General features: G+C 52.9%; 1 protein-coding gene across 2 annotated transcripts in view; it reads right to left on the bottom strand.

The window, feature by feature from the left end:
• Window positions 1–7,810: 7,810 nt before the first annotated feature.
• The window catches only part of ELMO1 (engulfment and cell motility 1), a 401,111-nt gene continuing 387,756 nt past the window's right edge, over window positions 7,811–21,165 (bottom strand). For both annotated transcript variants that reach the window (XM_008147245.3, XM_008147253.3), the window contains 3 exons: window positions 15,635–15,717; window positions 12,815–12,892; window positions 7,811–8,743 (listed from right to left, as the gene is read on the bottom strand). In XM_008147245.3, the coding sequence (XP_008145467.1) occupies window positions 8,543–8,743; window positions 12,815–12,892; window positions 15,635–15,717 (362 nt within the window). In that variant the 3' untranslated portion in view covers window positions 7,811–8,542. The remainder of the gene's footprint in view (window positions 8,744–12,814; window positions 12,893–15,634; window positions 15,718–21,165) is intronic.

The following is a 21,165-nucleotide window of genomic DNA, read 5'->3' as shown; positions in this document are numbered from 1 at the left end:
CCCTGGGCTGCAGACGCATAGAGGCTAAGTGGAAAGGAAGAGAAACTGGGACACCTCGCCCCCTCATTGCCTCCTGCAGGCCCCCTACTGGGGATGGAACCCATAACCCAGGCATGTGCCCTGACGGGGAGTCCAACTAACGACCTTTTGACCGCTTGGTGTATGGAACGATGCTCAACTAACTGAGCCACACTGGTCAGGGCTAGATGGAGCTTATTTTGATTTCAAACGTTAACAGCACTAAACATTAACGCCGTAAGAAGGGGATCATTCCTGCCTTTAGTTAACAGTACCATCATTCTCTGGCCAAAGTCAGACATAGACCTCCTCATGGCCACCAAGAGTTTGTTGTTGTTTTTTAATTTCAGTGATAAGGCCATGTAAGTATATCTACATAAACAATTCACTATACTGACAACCACCATGCTATGAAATTTATTTATATTACCTGTCCACATTGTTTGTTCCCTAGGGAAGTAGTATCACCCCCATTTTATAGATGAGAGCACTGAGGTTCAGAGAATGAACTAAACTCCTACCCTTCCAGTTGGTCGGAGAAAAACCAGAACTTACAGTTTTTAATGAATTAATTAATTAATTGATTATTGTTTTTAAAATATATTTTTATTGATTTCAGAGAGGAAGGGAGAGGGAGAGAGACATAGAGACATCAATGATGAGAGAGAATCATTGATTGGCTGCCTTCTGCACACCCTCTTCTGGGAATCGAGCCTGTAACCCCGGGCATGTGACCTTGATCAGAATTGAACCTGGACCCTTCAGTCCCAGGCCGACACTCTATCCACGGAGCCAAACCATCTGTTTTTAAAATATCAGATCCCATTTTTGTTATTGGCCTTTGATTTCCTACTGGCCTAGATGGGAGAGGGGGTAGGTTAATCTGCACTGGAATGTTCTTCATGTGAAGAGTAATCAGATGGTCAACAAATTCTTTTGAGTGCCCTTGTGTGCCAGACACTGTGCTCAGGGCCGAGGAGTCAGTGGTGGAAATGGAGACATGGACTCCACCTCTACAAAGTGTACACATTGATATGCCACTGAACCAGATTTTATTTTATTTTTCCCAGTGGAAATCAGAGGCCAATACTCCGCTTAACAGCAGATGTTTAATACTTGTCAGTGTAAAGTGATACGAAGTATTTTTTAATAACACAAAAGGCACTCAGAGCACATCTAGTCCAATCATCTTGCTTAACAGAAGAAGAGCCTGAGGTTCAGAGAGGACAAATGACTGGGGAGAAGGAAGTTGAATCTAAGACCTATTTGTGAGACTGGGTCCAGAGGTGCTTCCACTGAGATCCAGTAGCTTTCAAAAGCTGACGGGTTCATTAGGACGTAAAGCCACCTCCATTATTTAACTCGTGATGACACTGGAGACTGGCCGGCTTCTTCCCTCCAACTGCCTCCACGTAGCGGTTCTCAACCCGGGCTCATGTTTGCACCCAAAGAGAAGCGTTTAGAAACGACCGGGTGCTGTCCTACCTCCCACCCCTCTCTCCCATCGCCCCTCCCCTGCATTTCCCAGCCCGCTCCCTGAGTGAGGTGGGTCTGCGGAGAACAGCCAGGGCCGGGACACGAGGGCCGTATGTTGTCTTGGTGCTGGGAGTTCATGGAGACGGTCACTTATAGACATGTTTACTGCCTCAGAGGCGGAGGACGGAGAGGATCTGGGAAAACTGAGAGTCAGAGGAAGGATGGCTAGCGCTGGACCCGCCCACGCAGGTGCACAGCCCAGGGTCAGCGCCTTGGCGCTGGGCCTGGCTGATGTGGCCCATGTGGCCACTTTTCCTGGCAGGGTGCCACCTTCTGTCTGCTTCTCCCCTGGCTGAACAGGGTCTGGGGAGACGGTCTTCAGAGCTCCTGTCTTGCTTAACGTGTGCTTTACTCAAAGGAAGATGGGAAGGTCTGAGAGACAGTGGGAGGCTTTGGGCCAAGAGGCCTTCTAATAATCCGTGTCAAACCCTCTCGGCCGCGGTCCCTCCACAGTGGAGCCCAGGCTGCCCAGGCCACGGATTACTGCTGTTAACGCCGGAGGGTTCAAGGCGAGGGACCGCAGGACGTGGCCCAGAGCCTGTCTCTCGCTGGTCTGATTAGAGGCCCAACTTTCTCTTAGATCTGAATCAGGCCGCATGCAGACAGCATGGCTCTGCGGGGCCCCCAGGGGGCACCGGGCTTCCCGGCACGGAGGCTCTTGGAGATGCACCTGCTGGGATCTGACCGTGTCTGGAGGTGCCCACAGGGGAAGGAGAGGAAGACGTGGCTGCAGGGACTTCTGGCCGCAAACTCTGACAACTCACATCCCCAGGAAAATCGCTGCCGCTGGTTTGAGAAACAGCTTCGAGTGGATGTCATGCTGACGGTAATCGGATTTAAAATTAGCCCAAACGTGCCGGCATCAAAGAGGCTTTAATTGCAGAGCCCAATCAGGAGACAAAATACTCCAGGGATAGTTTTGCTGACAAAGTAATTCGAAGGGTGAAAATCTTCCCCATGGAATCGCTCGGTTTTGGGGGTCACCGAAGCCCGTCTCTGTTCAGGCCCGCCTCCTCACGCTCCAGCTTCCCGAGTGAGCATTTATCCATTTAGGGTCAGGATATGTGCTTTCTCCAAACGACAGGGGCTCTCATTCTGTGGCTGGAGACGGCCTTGTGGGGTGGGGAGCCCGCTGTGCAGCTGCTCTGTGGTCCTGGGCAAGTTTCCCTCTCTGAGCCTCGGTTTCCTCCCTTGCAACAGGAGGAAAGCAAGGCCCACCTTGAAAGACCATCAAGATGTTTAAGGTAAATAAAATATGCAAATCCGGTTTTATTTCCTTTCTTCTTCCCAAACCCAAATGGCTACGGGTGCCCTTCGCCCCCATGTCCCAGGGGACATTGCTGCTGAAATTGCTTAATGCTATGCCCAGAGGATCATTGTGTTGGATGCCAGCAGCAGACTCCCATCCCTCGGTCCCTACCCCCTATCTATATCTCCGGTCCAGCGATTCTCAACTGGGAGGATTGGAGACATGTCTGATTGCCACAACTTGCCTGGGATGGGGGAGGGGGCAGGTACTACTGGACTCTAATGGGCAGAGTATGGGGACTGTGCTCAACATGTCACAAAGCACAGGACAGACCCCCACTTACCGGCCCTAAGTCAGTAGGGCCAAGGCTGAGAGAGAGCCCCAGGCCCGGAGAAGGCTTTTGTTCTCACCTGAGTTCTTGGGAAGGTGAGGAATGTGCCTTGTACGCCTCCCTTTCTCATAAGGGGGTTTAAGGAGGGCTGGAGCACACGCAGAGGGAGCACTCTCATCACAGCGGGAGGGAAGCCAGGTCTCCGTTCAGCTTGGCCTGGCCCATCTTCCTTTGTTCTCAGGTCTCCAAGTTGCGCTCTTAACATTTCCCTGACGTCCTGCAAGGTCTCCTTTTCTTTTTCTTTCACTTGAAGTATTGCCTTCAGGTTTTCCCCATTGGATAGATGGGATTTACTTAAGTTATCTTTCTCATCGACTCACATGGACACAGAGAAACGTACTCATAGAGGTACCCTGCTGTGTGACCTGCCAGGGGACTTCTCCAGAAGTCATGGAGAGTGGCCTCGTGAAATAAGATGGTGTGGTGAAGTGGGTTTTTGATATCCAAATCCAGCCTAGTACCAGGAATGCTTAGGGCCTACTCAAGAAGGCAAATAATCCTTTACACTAATATACACAGGGTAAAATAAGATTGTTGTTAGAGTGTTGAGTTTGACAGTAGAATAGTAGTCAAGTTTTCAGAGTAATTTAAATTGGCTAATTGAAATAAGCGAATATTCTAGAAAAAATTGATTGTACTGTACAAAAAGCTGTTCCTAAAGTGTTAACAAAAATTTTTATTGGCAGTTCATCTCATGGTAAAATTGTGTAACATGTAATGAACCTAAAGCAGTCATATTTTAGCAGAAAAAATTAAAATGTAAAAGCTATCAAGATTACATTATAAAATTTCCAAAAGCCTCCTAATATTTAAATAAAAAAAGGGGGTGATAGTAGAAGAATATCATGTAAGGAAAAATATCCTGTAAGTAAATTACATCTAGAAAATTTTTACTTTAGAAAATTAACTTTCATTTGTAATGCTAACAGCAAGACACCCATGGAAAAACACACATGGTGTCAAAACAAACCAGAGGAAAATCATTTGGGCAAAAAATGAAAAGGATCCCGAGTCAAATTTATAGAAAAGATTCCTTTATTAACTTTCGGTCGAGAATATGTTTGTATATTTTCAGAAAACAACTCCAAGACCATGTGGATTCCTGCAACAGAGAGGAATTGACAGGACTGCTCCAGCCATGAAGACAGAAGAGAAACAGTCCAGAGATGGAAGACGCTGATGACGCCTTGCCATACTAGCAGACAGCAGCTGTGTGTCGCTGAAGGATGCCCAGGACCAAACCAGAGATGGTCGGACCCGCATCACCACCATTTGTCCACCATCCAGAACTGAAATATCATTGCTGACATGTACACATAAGGAACTGTTTGACATTGAAATTGGGATTCAAAAGAACTGTTGGCCCAGAAAGAAACTCACTACAGACTGATTCATTTGCCTCTCAGCATAACCATTATGGCTAGTCTCATTTTTGGTTCTTATAAGTGTATTTCTTATATCACATGATCTCACACATCTAGGGGAAATAATGAACAACATAAACTGATGAACAAAAACAGACCCGGAGACAGGGAAGCATCGATCAGACTGTCAAACCTCAGAGGGAAGGTAGGGGAGGGTGGGGGAAAGGGAGAGAGATCAACCAAAGGACTTGTATGCATGCATATAAGCCTAACCAGTGGTCACGGACAACAGTGGGGAGGGGGCATTCATGGGGAGGGGTTTGGGATGGGAATGGGGGAATGAGGACAATTATGTGATACCATAATCAATAAAGAAATAAAAAAAAAGAGATGCCAAACACTAGGAGCTAAACAGAACCACTGGCTGAGACTCCAAAAGAAACCTGGCTAACCTGAGGGCGAGTCGTAGGAATAGACTCGTTCCCCTGGCTGGTTCCATTCATTTGGTGATACAAATACGTGTCATATACAGCATATTCTCAATTACATAACATCTAGACATCTATCATATCTATCACCTACATCTATTTATCATCTACATCTACCTAGTAACTAGCCATCTACCTATCCATCTACCTATCTATCAGGTAAGTGGAGAAATGCCTGGGAGGAGAAGACATTAAAATATTAATGATGGTTATCTAAATTAGGAAACATTTTCTTCCTGTGCACATACTTCTGAATCTCCCACATTTTCTGTGCGTGTTTTATAAACTGAGAAACAAAGCCATACGCACTATTTAAAGGAGAATTTAAAGAGCCATCTGGGCACGTCTGCCTGAACCCATACCCTGCGGATTTCTCCTCCGGGCACTGCAAGTGAGACGTTGGCAAGCTGCCGCTCAGATCAACGGGCCCAGCGGCCCCAGCGGAGGCACGGTCCAGGGAACAGCTGCTCCAGTGATGACTGTATTTGGGGCTGGTTGAATTCTTGGTTGTTTTTGAAATGACTTGAGCCCAAATGCAATTGCACGCAGGCCTGTTTATTTCTCCTCAGTCCACTCCCGGTAGGTGCAGGAAACAGCCCGCATCGGGCAGAAGGAATGACAGACGGGCCCTGTTCTCAGAGGCAGTCTGCCTTGGGCACCTGCTCTTGGAGCCAGCGCAGCGGGCTAGTGCGTGTGCGCAGCAGTACCGCCCCCCAGCCAGGTCCAGGGGGCTGGCCTGGCTCCTACTCCCCTGCTTTGCATTCTGCGGGAGAGCCCGTGACTCTTTTCTCAGTGTGAGCAGAAGAATGCAAGGTGCAGTCTCAGAAGCAATGGCCTCACTCCTCAGAGAGCCGCCAGCCTGTGAGGGGGAAGTGCTGGGAAGCTGTTGCTGGGAAAAGCCGTGGGGGCTCCTGACACAATGGCACCCGCTGACGGGGTGAGCGGGCGGCTCTTTGTTGCACTTGGAGCATCGCCTCCCAAGTTCTAGGCATGTGCTTCAGAGTCAAACCTTCTCCAGGAGCTATCCCGGCAGCTTTTGAGGACCCCAACGACCCCCCCAAATGAGGAGGTAGCCATAGACGTTAATGAAGAGCAAATATACAGGACAGACGGACCACGAAAAGCTGGAGGACTCCCGGGTAGATCAATCAGGTTTGCAGGGCACTTTGAGGGCAGAGTTCTCTTAGACCTGGTGATCAGGATGAGGCCTTAGGGATCCCGGGTGGAAAAGCTAGAACTGAGACGGCCGAGGAGACTGGCTCAGGTGTGAGGCCCAGCAGGGGAGGCATGGGCAGGGGCACGGCAGGGACTGAGGACCCGAGAAGGCTGGGTACAGGGCACAGCCACAGGGCTCACAGAGAAGCATATTTTTGGAGATGATGGAATCCACTAGCAATGTGTGATGGCCTGCTCCCCTGGATCCACGTGTGAAGACCAAGCCTGGATCACAAAGATGATTAGCATAAATATCAGGCGCAGGGCCACCAATAAGGTCCTTTTGGGTCAGTGTTGCCCAGGGAGTCAGAGAAAGGTCTCCTCAGGCCCCGATCCTATCCTTCCTTACGGTGTGACCTTGGAGAGCGACCTGAATGCTCTGAGCTTTGAACTTCTCATCTGTGAAATGGGTAAGACTAGCAGCCTCCTGGAGAGGGAAATGGTATCATGAACGGGGACATTGAGCTCAGTGCCCGCCACCAGGTGGTCAGGCAGTGGCAGCCAGGACCACACAGGGACCCCAATAAAAGCCAGTTACAGAGATTTCCCATCATTCCCGGCGCTACAGGGAGTACCTCTCAGCTCTGACCTTGCTCCCGCGTGCCTGCGGGTGGTGCCTGACTCCTGCGTGTTGACTCAGTTTCCATGTTTAGCTCTTCTCCTGCAGGTTGGACCACTGATCCTGGGTTTCCAGGTAACACCCAGGGTCTGGCCCATTGTTCAATATCCAGCAGGACCACAGGGGAAGGTGGGGTAAGAGAGTGCCACGGGCAGGAGGCCACAGGGCCGAATGAACAGGTCACATTTTCACACTGTGGGTCTGATGTTCTCCTGAGTTGAGATGGTCCTCGTAGAAGGAACACCCTTTACTGACGCTCAGACCCTACGGTGACTGAGCGATGCTCCCAAGGCCCCTAAGCCAGTGCTCCTTGGAGTGAATATGCACACGAACCCCCCAATTCTGTGGGTCTGGGGTGGGGCTAAAGGGGCTGCATTTCTGACGGGCTCCCAGGCGACCCTGACAATTGAACAGCAAGAACATAAGTCACCACATCAACACTCCAGCTCCCCAACTCATCACAATTAATTTTATTCCACAGCGTGTTTAAGGGAATGTTATTCTCAGGAAGATGTTCAGGATGAAAATAATTAAAAAGACTGGAAAGTACACACATTTATGTATCTCTTCTTTTCATTAAATATATATCTGTTTGGCAAAAAAATGTTAGACTCTTTTGTACAAAAACAAAGCAAAACAAAACAAAACAAAAATAACAACCAGCCAACCCAAACCCTTGCAAACTGTCAACACCTGCAATAACTACCGTGATGTAAACGTGATGTCCGACACCTCGACCATCTCCTGGAACCCATCTCGTGTGACAGCAGGACCCGCCCCCCGGGAGAAGGTGACACCAGACACGCAAGCAGTCACCGCCTGTCACAGAGGCCTGTGGGGCGCAGAGGCCTGTGGGTCGTGGCTGTTAGAGATGGAGCATGACAACCGACTTCACCTTTTGTGCTTTCAGCTAAGGGGCTGGGAGGGCGTGTGGACACGGAGAAGGCAGGTGCGGCTGGGGCAGGGGGAGGAGACCCGAGACTAGCTGGTGAGGAAAGGAGGCTGGTCAAGGTCACAGTGCAGACGTGGAGTGGGCCTGGGACCTGGGGACCGTGTCTGGGGACCCAAGGCCGGTGAGAACTAGGATGAGGCGGCGGCTGCTGCTCTTGGGACCAAAGAGGGACAGGGCAAGGCAAAGGCTGGGACGGAGGAGGGAGCGGATTTGAGAGCAGATTTCAGTTCACACAGAACGGGCGGTGTGAGCGGACTCTAGGGAAGGGGATGAGGAGGCGGTGGTGGGTCTTCTCAAGTAGTGGGGCTGTTTCTTCAAGACACAAGCCTCGCGTGGGGCCTCCCTAGGTCTGGCGGGCTGGCTGGGGGCAGTCAGGAGCTGCTGGCTCTCAGACGCCAGGAGGGGAGGGCGTGCCTGCTGGGGGAGGATGGAGGGGCCCTTTGGCTCTCTTACTGGTGGCGGGCTTGCTCTTGTCCCACCACAGGCTGCAGCAGCGGGAGGTGACCTAAAGCAGTGGCGTCTAGAAACACAATCAGGGCGGTGAGCTAGATGCCAGGTGGGGGCGGAAAGACGGCGGGACCGGAGGCGAGGCCGGAGGAAGTGTGGGCCACGCTTCCCTTTGCCACGCGGATCCCCGTGCGTGGCCTGCGCTCCCTCTTCTCTCCTGCTGGCCGCGGTGCCCAGTTGTGGAGGGGGCTCGGGCCGCCGCCTCAGTTGCAGTCATAGACAAAGTCATAGTTGCTGGGCTCCTTGGGGATGGGCGGGGGCGCGTCGGGGATCTGAATGTTCTCCAGGTCCAGCAGGCGGAGCTTGATCTCCATGCTGAGCAGGGTGTCCAGGTCGTTCCGCGTCAGGTCGCTCAGCATGTCCTTCCCCAGCAGTGCGTTCAGCCCGTCCGTCCAGATGCAGTACTGGCGGGAGAGGAGGGGACAATGACCACCACTGAAGATGCCCTCGGGCAGCAACAAGAGCTGACGCTGACCGCTCACCGGCGCTGGGCCCCGTGCTCAGCGCTTGGCCTGCGTCACTCCTTAAAACATGCACCAAGCTGCATGCGGCTGGCACTCCTGCCTCCACCTCTGACCGCGTACGGTGGTACTGGAACACGTCAAATCGGACAGGACTATGTGAAGGGTGGCTACCAAGGAGCAGGGGCGGAGTCCGGAAGCAGTAACCCGCTGCGGGAGGCCACACGCTTGCACCCCGTGGCCCAGCCTTTAGGGAGGTCTCGTGGGTGGTACTTAGCCTCCCGCGGTCTCCGGAAAGCGATGGGAACGGCCAACCACGTTCACAAGCTCTGGGAGCGAATGCAGACCCTTACCCTTTCGCCACCGTTTGTCTTCAACACCCAGTGACACAGGGAAACGTCATAACGTTATTAGCGACAGCCTGAACCACAGGCCGGGGGACATGGAGGCTGTGGTGACATCAGCAGACCCACTTGGCAGAGACCAGCCATCCGAAGACGGAACTGCTTGGCAGGGGAACGCGCTAGCTGATCAGGGTGACTGGCCGGCACCGGGGCCTGGGAGGTCTCCTGGCGGCTGGCGGTGAGGACCGGGAGCAGTGGACAGGATCGGACAGCACTAAGCTGGACCCAGTGACTGGAGTCTCTAAGGGGATGCAGAGGATGGAGGAGGAGGAGTGTCCCACGGCGGCCACTAGGGAGGAGGTGGATGACACGGAAGGGGGCGGGGAAGAAGGGGAACCGGAGGGCAGCGGCAGGCGGCCAGCAGGCTGAGCAGGAGCAGTGGTCCTGCAGGCAGTGGGGCGGCCGCAGCTTGTGGCCACGCGCCTGTCCACTCCGGCTCCCGGGGGCTGGGAGATCCGGAGGAGCCGCTCCCTGGGGGACAGGACTCAGCATGTGGCAGAGCAGGGTCCCTGCCCCTGGCCCCATGTTTCTAGTAGTGACTTCATTTTCACATCTGAGCCTGACCCACCTGCCACGCATCTCCTCCTCCCCTGCTCCAGCCAGGAGGACCGAGAGCCCTCGGGGAGGCCCCCGGAGGGGCGGGGACTCCTGGGACAGGACTTTTTACATAACTAACTTCGAAGTCTGGAAGCTCGAGGGATAGATGGTGTTTTGCCTGAGATGTTGGGGGTGGGTTTGCAGGAGTGACCTGTCGCCCGGTGCAAGAGTATCCTCTCCGGAGCTGGGCAGCCTACGGTCGCCCTTCCAGAGGGTCCTGCCCCAGGAGTCCTCCCCCTGCTGCGCCCACCCGCAGTGGTAGCGACGCCGCAGCCCACGCTGCTGGTGTGCAGAGCGGCTTCCTACTTGCTAACTGGCAGCCTGCCTCTGCCCCGGGGCTGGGCCCGAGAAACAGGTGAGACCGAGAGCATGGTCACAGCTAGGCTCAGGGAAGTAACGAATTAGACTGGTTTGTGTACGAACATTTTTATGAAAGTGGGTGTGATAACAGCATTGTAGTTAGGTTTCAAAGCGGACTGTTAATGACAGAGATGCACATGAGAATTCCTACAAATAAAACTACATGGCAGGATATGTACACATATAATACCTTAATAAAACAAAACAAAAACAAAAACTACATGGCATCTGGATGGGCTTCGAACATAATCTGGAGGGTGGTGCTGGGTATGGGGTGGCCACTGGGTGTGGGTGGTGCTGGGTGTGGGTGGTGCTGGGTGTGGGTGGCGCTGGATGTAGGTGTGGGTGGGGGTGGTGCTGGGTGGGGGTGGCCGCTGGGTGTGGGTGGCCGCTGGGTGGGGGTGGTTGCTGGGTGGGGGTGGCCGCTGGGTGGGGGTGGCCGCTGGGTGTGGGTGGTGCTGGGTGTGGGTGGTGCTGGGTGGGGGTGGCACTGGATGTAGGTGTGGGTGTGGGTGGCCGCTGGGTGTGGGTGGCCGCTGGGTGTGGGTGGCCGCTGGGTGTGGGTGGTGCTGGGTGGGGGTGGTGCTGGGTAGGGGTGGCCGATGGGTAGGGGTGGCCACTGGGTGTGGGTGGCCGCTGGGTGGGGGTGGCGCTGGGTGGGGGTGGCGCTGGGTGTGGGTGGTGCTGGGTGTGGGTGGCGCTGGGTGTGGGTGGCGCTGGGTGTGGGTGGCCGCTGGGTGTGGGTGGTGTTGGGTGTGGGTGGTGCTGGGTGTGGGTGGTGCTGGGTGGGGGTGGTGCTGGGTAGGGGTGGCCGATGGGTGGGGGTGGTGCTGGGTGTGGGTGGTGCTGGGTGGGGGTGGTGCTGGGTAGGGGTGGCCGATGGGTAGGGGTGGCCACTGGGTGTGGGTGGTGCTGGGTGGGGGTGGTGCTGGATGTAGCTGTGGGTGGGGGTGGTGCAGATGGAACCAGACTGGCCTGGAGCTGATAACGGCTGAAGCTGGGTGCTGGGCACAGGCAGGAGTTGTGAGTTAGGTCCCGCTTTCTTTCTCTCTGCCCAGCCACAGAGCAGGAGCCAGAGAGCAGGGGTTTCTGGAGAAACTCCCCCCGGCTCCAATCCCAGCTCATCACTTCCGACGTGATGCCACTCAAACGAGGGAGCAGGCAGGAAAGTGGTCGGCAGAGGTGAAAGTGCTCACACGCACACAGCGGCTCTCCTCCCACAGCAAGGCAGACACACCGGACCCGGCAGCCCAGCCCGAGCGTCATGGGAATGAACGGAACGCTCAGGGGAGGCCTCCACCGTTCACACGGCACCCCAGTCTTCTATTCCAGCTCACCGCTTGGATGCGGTGGCCCGCGCACCCACAGTTTCATTTCAAAAGGGAAACAGTAGGACGCAGAACTATTTCCAGGACGATGAGGACAAAGCCAGAGCCTCCTGCACACTAAATGTCAAGCAGCCCAGAATGATACGCAAGCACCATCCTAAAGGCAGGATTTGCATCTAATCTCTCCTCTCGCTCTGGGATGTACAGTTTTATTCAAAAGCTTCAAACCAGTGAAAGCCGGGCTCTGAGTAACTTCCAAATGAGCGCAGCTCCCGGAGGCCTGGGGGACACAGGGGGATTTACGGACGCGTCCTTCCGTTCTGAGGGCTGTTTATGCGGCCACACGCCAAACAAATCTGAATGGTGCCGTCTGAAAATACGTCTCCAGCATGATGCTGGGTTCGAGCTTACAAGAGAAGAAGTTAAATCAACCATCGCTGTACTTTCTCTTCCAAACGCACTTTCCTAGCTTCATGCTAAATATTTTAAATATAGCTGACAGCGTGCCTCAAGAAGAGAAACAAATCACACATATAACAGGATGTCAAAAAGGAACAAAAGCATCTCAGCAATAAATCCCGGCAGTGGAGACAGCCCTAAACCTCTCAAATAACTTAAAGAAAACCTCCCTTAGCAAATGCGTTTCTAAATTTTATTTTTCAATATTATTTTATGTTAGTTTTGGGTGTATATAGTATTTTATTTTAAAATATATATATATATTTCTATTGATTTCAGAGAGGAAGGGAGAGGGAGAGAGAGATAGAAACCTCAATGATGAGAGAGAATCATCGATTGGCTGCCTCCTGCCCACCCCACACTGGGGACTGAGCCCGCAACCCAGGCATGTGCCCTGACCGGGAATCGAACCGTGACCTCCTGGTTCATAGGTCAAAGCTCAACCACTGAGCCAAGCTGGCCAGGCAGGGTGTATATAGTATTTTAAAGAATAGAGACAAGTTTGTCTTGGGAAAATCCTGACCAAAAACGAAGTATTCCATGTAACCTCCACAGCGGTACCCAGGTGGTCCTCTCCTGGGGTCGCAGTGAGGCCCTGGTTGAGCCTTAGGCATCTGCAGACTCTTCTGCTTTTCATGGATTCTTACCGAGCGAGGGAGAAGCCGGCAGGTTTTCAAGAGGCTTCCCTTCTATCCCAAGTCTACAAGATGCTCCTTTGGTCATGATTTTGCTTTTTTTTAAAAAAAGTGAAATTTCTTTCTTTCCCCAAAAAGTGAAATTTCTTTCTTTCCCCCGTTTTCCTCCTGCTTGTTTTTCTAGAGAAAGCGTGACATCCTCTCATCAGCTCACCCCACCAAGACCCTTACCTCATGCTTGTCAGGAGCGATGAAGTTCAGTTGGCAGTTGGAGTCGTACAAGATGGAGAAAGCGAGTTCAAGCACCTCCTGCAAGAGACGGGAAAACACCCCGTTCAGGGACAGGGCCCGTCGTTTTGCAGACTGAACGCGGAGTAGGGCTCCCGGTGTGTCCTGAGAAGTGGCGGCCCCCTGAGTGGGCCAGGGCCACGCCACCCCCAGCTGTGGCTCTCCCTTCAGCATCGCTCCTCCAGGGGCACCGCGAAGCCGTAAACCCTCCTCGTCAGCGGCACGAAGGGCCGCTCTCCCGTTGAGCACCTCACAGACAGATGCTCGTGGGGGTGTAAAGGTCCTAAAACACAGAGGTAATGACGCTTTGGAGTGAACCCATTATCTTTAGGGGCCATGGCTGCCCCTTGATCTTTGAACTACTGTAGAGCAAAGGCTGCCCACCCCTAGATCTTATACCCCAGCAGCCAAAGGGGAGCCTGGGCCCAATGTCAGAAGAGCTGGGTTCCTTCACTGCGGAGTGTCTACTGAGTGCAGACAGGAGGAGCCAGACACAAAGGACCAAGGACTAAGGGACACTGTCATTTCACTGGAGCCGCGTGGCCTGGGTGAGACACGCGGTGCCCCGTCTGATGGGGACGTTAACATGCACTTCTCACGTTGTCTGCACTGTACCACACTGAGCGCAATGAGCATCCTACTGGTCTGCGCAGCCGGCAGGTGCAGCCTTAGGAGAGAAGCAGTCACTGACAAGGGGGCTGCAGACTTGGGTCCTGGCCCTTCCGAGGCATACACCCGTGAGGACGTGAATGAGGGGCCCTGTCATGACCCAGATTCCTGACACAACGTCAGGAAACGGGAAATTCGGGAGCATGCCAGTCCCCGCTCTAATTTCGCCGAAGCTGCCTGGGCGGGGAGGAATTCATTCTCCGAGCCGCGTGCCGTCTCAGAGGCTGCTATCACTGGTAATGAGTTTAGTGATGTCTCTGGCTGTTGTCATTGAGCTGTCATGGAGGTCACGCTCCTGCATGCGGCGCAGGGCGGCTGCAGAGCTGGGGGCCGTGGCACCTCTCGGCTCACGCTCCAGAGCTGCCACCTGTCCAGGCCTTCTGGAGGGAGAGAGGCGCCAGGAGGTGGGGGCACGCTGTCATGGATCTGGGGCAGTGTCCCCCTCAGGGGCTCCTTGTCACACCCCACGGCACTCACTCAGCCCTCTGAGCTCCCGCCTGAGATCTTCTATTCCCAGTGACTTTAACTCCGTGAGAACTGGTGTCCAGGAGCAGCTCATGGCCATCCTTTATCCCGCTGATTCACCAGGCCCCCTCACCGTGCGGTGGGAGGCCCCGGAGGGGGAGTTCTGGGGACAGAGGAGCAGGAGGACCTGAAGATCCCCCCTTGCCCAGGGCCTCTGACCTCGCGCTCTACCCTCTAGCCCTGGAACCAGGGACAAGGCATGTTGGGTCAGGGGATGCTCAGAGAAATTCTGGGCATGATGGCGCCTTGGTTTTGGAACTGTCATCTTCCAGGGGCCAAATAATAGAATGAATGGACACAAGAGCAAGGATGTACACAACAACTTTTCAGTACACAGTGTTGCCTGCCACTCCTCGTCTTGTTTTGGGGTGACTCGCCTCATTTGGCCACTTTGGCCAGCAATCACTTTAACTCTGTGGGTCCTGTCCCATCTATCCAGGTGACCTTGAGGATAGAACTTGGTGTGTGTGTGTGTGTGTGTGTGTGTGTGTGTGTACTTTTGTTTTTCCTCAACCATAGACAGGGTCATCCAATGCAGACCGCGATTCCTTACTGTCTTTTCGAGTTAGACATTACCGAACAGGGATTATTCACTTCGATCCTGACTGACAAGTAAAGTGCAGATCATGTTTATATTCCTCATAGATACCAAACGTGAACAATTGAAGAGCAACGTATTGATCTATGTGATAATTTTTGGTACCAGGGTGGCGGGAGCACCCTCATGGATCTGGGTAAGTTCATTCATGGATGGGTACGATATATCCCAAGATGCCAAGAGGTATAAACAGAGAATTGCCTTCCTTGCGGCCCCTCCAAGATCAAATACCTCCAAACTGGGGCGAAGGAAATCTTGCATCTTTCCAGATAATGCCCCTGGCACACTCTCTGGCAGGGCTGTGAGCTGTCCTGGTGAACAGCCAGCTGGTCAGCTAGGAGGGGCGGGTGAAAACTGCTGTAGTGTGAACAGGACTGAAGTGACATCCAGCTCTGGGGTAAGTGTCTGCTTGAAGCTGGGCTTGGCCTACTTCACAGCACTCTCCACCATCGGGAAGGAGATCAGGCCTCAAACATTTTCTACGATTTTCTGAGTCGTTTGGTTTCTGCCTTTCCCAGGCTTCCCTGAGACCTCATTGCGGCTACTAAGGTGGTAACAGCAGGAGAAAATGGAAGAGATTGGGGAGTGGAGTTGGGTAAGGGATAATATAAACATCAATGGGAGGTTAGGAGAGGCCCAGGAAGAGGGGGCGGGGGAGGGTGTGAGCGGACAAGGCTGGAGAGAAGCCAGGGACAACGGTGAGAGGGCAGGTCCTAGGGCTGGACACAGGGAGGGAGAGAACAGGTTCAACACATGATTGGCGGGAGGGAAAATAAGCTGTGGACGTAAAAGAAATCAGGAAAGGAGAAAGATGCGCAACCACACACACACACACACACACACACACACACGGACGCACACAGGCAGGCAGGCGTGCACGCACATGCGCACTGCTGCTAACGAACGAAGGCTGGGCCCACGGCTGCTGCACTGCTCAGACAGAACTACATGCAATGACGTGGAAGCCATACCTTGTTTTGTTTAAGGGCACCTTTCTCTTTCATATGAGGGCAGTCCTTCCCTGTCACCACCGCTTTGATGTCTGCCACCGGCACTGCAATTCATAAAAGAAACGAGAGTGACGCCACCGTGTAAGAGCTGAGGTGCCAGCAGAGAAGCAGGACTGAGCATGGCGCCTGCCAGCCCAGCGGCCGCCCCAGAAACCACAGCAAGGAGAAGGAAGAGTTGCAAAGAGGAAGAGAAGTCAGGCAGTGCCCAGGGCTTGGAAACTAATATATGTCCTTATATTCCGGCAAAAAGCATCCTGGGGAGAAAAATCTATGTTGATAGACAGAATTTAGTTCATCAAGACAAATACCTAAAAAAAGTCCCACCGCAGTCATGTGAAAGTGACAGAATTAGCGGAAGCAGTAACAGTAACAGCAATAGTGGTGCTACTATGGTATTGTGGAAGACACTGAGTGCCAAAAACAAGGCCAAGTGCCTCGAGTGCGTCAGGGTCTCTTGCTGAAGTATCTGCTTCTATTCAGTCTCTGAGTTTTGGGTATGAGGAAAACAGCCCTATCATAAAACATTTATTTGACTAAATAGTTCTGAGCCCTCACTGTCATTCTCCCCACCCCCAGCTCATTATTCCCAAAACAATTCTGCAAGGCAGGGTTCATTATCCCTGTTTCACAGACAATGACGCTGAACTGCAAGGAAGGGAATGTTCTTTTCTGATAGGGAAATGGTAGTTGGTATTTCTCGCGCAGTTAGATGGAAAGATGCTATCTCGTGTCTTACTCAGGACTTGGAAGGAGATAAAAAGAGATGGAAAGGTGTTTGCATTTAAAATGTTTTGTTAAAGTAATCTGAGAGAGAGAGGAAGAGAGAGAGAGAGAGAAAGAGAGAGAGAGAGAGGGAGAAGGTTTGGAACCTTAAAAAAAATTCCAAGTCACCTGTCCCTTTCCAATTGCTAATCTTTTGTCCCATAAGAGACTGTGAGTCTCACTTCGTATCTGCGGACGCTTTCAGTACTGAATTCCTAAGTAATTAACCAGTAATTTCCGTAGTAATCATTCCCTTAATGGCAAAGATGACGAGAAATATCACAATTAAAGTTCACATACTTTTACTGGGGAATTGAGTTGCGAGGGTCATACTTAGAGGACGATAGAATTATAATATATATAGAGTATCAAAATGACATAACAGGAAAACCTCTTAAAAGCTAACATTTTCCAGGTACCCTGAAACAGCTCAGAACTTTGTGCAAATCTGCTGACCTGCTTTCTCCAGCCCTAGAGAAGATTGTGGCTGCCACGAACCCTCCGGGGAATCTCTGCACGCCCCCCGAGCCACCTGTCCCACGATATGATGTCTGCTCCTTCATCGTGCAGTCCTGATTCTACACCCCATTACTTGCACTCACTAATACCTGGCTTTCCTTTCTTTCCAGGCATATGGATGACTACACTTCCCAGCAACCTTTGGGGCCACGTGGTTAGTTCTGGCCAATGAAGTGTGAGAGGAAATGGCCAGTCTCTTTAACTGACGGAGGAGGGAAAAGTCCATGCCCACCAGCCTCTCTCCACATGTTCCATCCAGCTGGCATGGCTATGGGATGGCAAAGCAGCCACGGGCCCGTGTCCCTGAGTAAGTGACCCATGTCAGTTACGTAATGTGGGGCGGGAGGCACGGACTCTGACTGTCCTGAGCCACTGAGATTTGGGGGTTGTTTGTTGCTGCAGCAGAGCGTAGCAGTGCAGTCTATCCTGAGAGGCATAACCCTTCACCCTGGAGCCCGCTCCTGCCTCTGCCTCTCTCCCTCGCATTGGCATTTCCTGTAGTCGGTGCCTGTGATTCCTGGACCCATTGCTGACTACAACCGCCAACTTCAGCTCTCCTCAAATCCACCTTCATGACCGGCCATCAGCCCTGTTCCTCTCGGTGGCCTGCCTGGCTGCCTATTCATGATCCTAGCGGGGAGGGCATTTGGGGAAGTCGGGTTCACTGTTCAATGGATAAGCCACCACTGAAGTGCATTTGACACAATGAACACACCGATTCAGAAAACCTTCTCGAGAGTCAGATGGCACATGAGTCATGAGAACCTCAGGCTGGAAAGTCTTTTGTTGCATAATCTGTAATGTGGTCAGTGAACTAGAGTCTCCAATCTATAAATAGTAAGCTGCCCGTGGCTTTGAGAACCCATCATGCGGAAGGGGACACGATGCGCACGAAAGCTGCTGTGGGAGCGGCCTTAGGGTCTCAGGAGAAGGCTCAGGGAGGAAGGCACGCTCCCACCTTGCTCGTGGCAGGACAGACTTCCTGTTTCCTACAGGCATTGTCCCTGTCAAGGAGACACACTGCCTGTTACAGGATTACGGCTAAGAGGAAAACGCTAATCCTAAAAAGACCCCGTGGCTTTTAAAGGCTGTTCTTTGCCTCGTTGCCTCTAGAGGCACTGGAGAGTTAGGCCCTCTATTGCCATGAGCAGAACCAGACTCACGGCTCTGGCACCTGCACTCTAAGAGGGCAGCAGAGGGCTCTGGATGAGGTCAAAGCCAGGCAAGAGTTTCTATGAGGTCTTTTTTTTTGGGGGTGGGGAGGGGGGCAGCATAGAGAAGTGGGGCCAAGAGATATAAGAACAGGATGGTCACTACTGGCACCCTACCCTCAACTCTAAATCCTTGGGGCACTGGCTTCATGTCTTTCTATGCTTTCTTCGCTTTGCGCTGGATTGAGATGATCTAATTCAACACTCCCATTGCAGAGATGGGAAGACGGAGACCTAAGGCGAGGAAATAAAGATGTGAAGTCACATAGCCAGTGGGGGTCAGAGCTGGGACGATTGCCCTCTCTTCCCCTCCATGCTCCCGTGGTGGGCCATGACTTCTTCCCATGTTCGGAAGGTGTCAGCACCCCACTCACACCAAGAACAGCCCTGATGTGGTTATCACTTCAGATATGTTCAGCAAGCGCTTTGAGTGCTAACACCTGTAGGAGGAACTTTAATTGTGACTTCAAATTAAAGTACCACTGCACAAGTAAATATGGCCGCCATGATAAAAACAGTGCTAGCTTTCCCCACTGGGCGCCGGTGGAGGCAGAAATCACCGAGGAAGTAGCTGGTGAGCTGAGCACTAGCGGTGGACACAGCCTCTGTGGGCGGGGTCACGGAGGAGGGACCAGCTGGGTCCAGCGTAGCCGGTAAGGGATCGGGTCTCTAAGCCGCAGCATGGAGTGGTGGGAAGGGCTGTGCCTGTGGACTCAGAGCCTGGGTGTGACATCTAGACCCACCCACTGGCTACCCCCTTTGGGCTGACGCCTGGGAGCCTGAGCGTCCTCGCCAGCAATGTGAACCGATGACATCACCCATCTCAGAGGGATGCTCTGATGTTGGAGCCGCAATCACCGCTGGCTCGTAATCTAGGCGGGCAGAACAGCAGGCAGAGGCTGGGCCACGGTGTTGGATGACGGCACTCAGATCTTTGTCTACCATGTATGAGCCGTGTGACCCTGAACAGGCCACCTAATTTCCCTGTACCCCAGTTTCCTTATCTGTAAACCAGGGCAATGGGATCTACCTCGTCAGGTTGTCGGGAGGGTGATTTATGTAAAGTTCTCAGCACTGTGCCTGCCATAGAGTAAGCCCCCAAGAAATGTTATTTGGGGTTGTTGTCATGATCAGTAATCCAAGTTCATTCTCTCTGTAGAGTGGGGACGGGAATTTTCACCGTGCATCAGGGACCCACCCACCCACTTGGCTTTGCTGTCTCAGCCGCTCCTCTGTCTTCTGTAATCGTCTTGTGTGTGTGGGGGGGGTGCCTCCTCCTCCAGGCCCCTTTGATGTAGGAGTGCAGAGCGATGGCCTAGATTCTCTCAAAGGGAGGCACGGAGGGGCGGGGGGCTGAAAAGCAATGCAGTCAAGTGTTCGTGGGGGTGATGAGGCCTGTCAACCTGGTGGGGAGATGTGGGGCGAGGGGATGGAGGGAGGTAGGGATTTTTAAGGGCCCTATTTTCTGTCGAACAAAACAAATATGATAAGAGTACCTGATTTCCTAAACCTTTAGGGATGGAGACAGCTCCGGAGAGTCTCCCCATCCTCACCCATGCTCTGTAGGAAGAGGATTCTGTGACACTTTGATGCATCGGTACCTCAATATCCAGCACTGATTAACTTCAGGGGCGGAAGGCAATTTCCCCCTTGGTCTCAAGGCAGGGCCATGTCCCAGGCATGAGCGATGGCACTGGACATTAATGGAAGACCTGACTCATTCTTCCGGTGGAATGAAGTGTCTGACGTTTAAGGCTCCAAGAGAAAGGGCCATTTGGCGCCAGGCAGAGTGTGTAATTGGAGTCATGCAAACCAGGTAGCAGGTCCGAGGCAGCAAACTTAGTGTCCGAGGCCGGGCTTTCTCAGCTCAGGCACATCATAGCTTCACTCGACGTCCTTACATGACTACACTCCCTCTCTGGACAGATGTGCACACAGGTGTGCTGTCTCCAATGCGCACACACACACACATGCACACACACCCCTGCACACCTACGGGTTCTTGGTTTAGACGGCAGTGGATGGGTCCTCATCCCTAGAGTGTCTGATTCAGCAGGTCTGAGAGTGAGGCCTAGACTCTGCATTCTAGTAAGTTCCCGGGGATGCTGGTCCCAGACCCATCCTCAGAGGCACGGGTCCAGCCTGTCCACAGCGGGGTAGGGAGTGTTTCCTGAGACCTGCAGGGGGGTCCTCATTACAGACAGCGGCCGGGTGCCCACTGCAGGGCACACAGACACTGCAGGGGGGTCCTCACTACAGACAGCGGCCGGGTGCCCACTGCAGGGCACACAGACACTGCAGGGGGGTCCTCATTACAGACAATGGCCGGGTGCCCACTGCAGGGCACACAGACACTGCCCCAGGCGCCGCAGCGAAAGGCTTCAGTTTCCTTCTCTTCCCACGAACAGCGCCGACAATAGCGCTGGGAGGCAGCGCACCCACGAAAGGAGGCTGCGTTCTGAGCCAAGTGACACCACAAAGCCAGGCTGCCCCACGTCTGAGCTGGAGGAAGAGAGGAGGCCCCAGGCTGCCGGTCTGACACGCCAGCAGAGTCTGACAGCCAGGCATGTCCCACTCCCGGGCTATTTTCGCCTGTGATGCTATGGGCTTCAGGGGAGGCCAGACAGACTTGACCTCCGTGGGCCCCGGATGACGAGAGGTTAGGTGCAGGGACTCGGGGGTCAGCGCTCCACCTGGGACCCACGGACAGGACTCACTGCAGGCCCAGTGTGACTTAGAAAGGCTGCTTAAAGGTGTCTTTATTTTTCTCATTCTTTGATTTCTCTTCCTGGGATACATTCTGAGGCTGTGTTCATTTCACCTCATTTCTCTCTCAAATTAATTCATTGGCTTGTATACTTTAATGTTTCTATAATCCTCCCTTTAATGTGTATCCTTAATAGTGCCTAAAGAAACCTGTAACCTGGTTTGGTGTTGGGCTAAAATAATCTATCAAAGTACTGGTTATTCAAAATGCATACATTAAAACAGACGTCTTAC

Source organism: Eptesicus fuscus, chromosome 14 (genome assembly GCF_027574615.1).
Source record: "Eptesicus fuscus isolate TK198812 chromosome 14, DD_ASM_mEF_20220401, whole genome shotgun sequence".
NCBI lineage: Eukaryota > Metazoa > Chordata > Mammalia > Chiroptera > Vespertilionidae > Eptesicus > Eptesicus fuscus.
The sequence above is the reverse complement of the archived record's forward strand: the minus strand, read 5'-3'. Positions and strand labels throughout refer to the sequence as shown.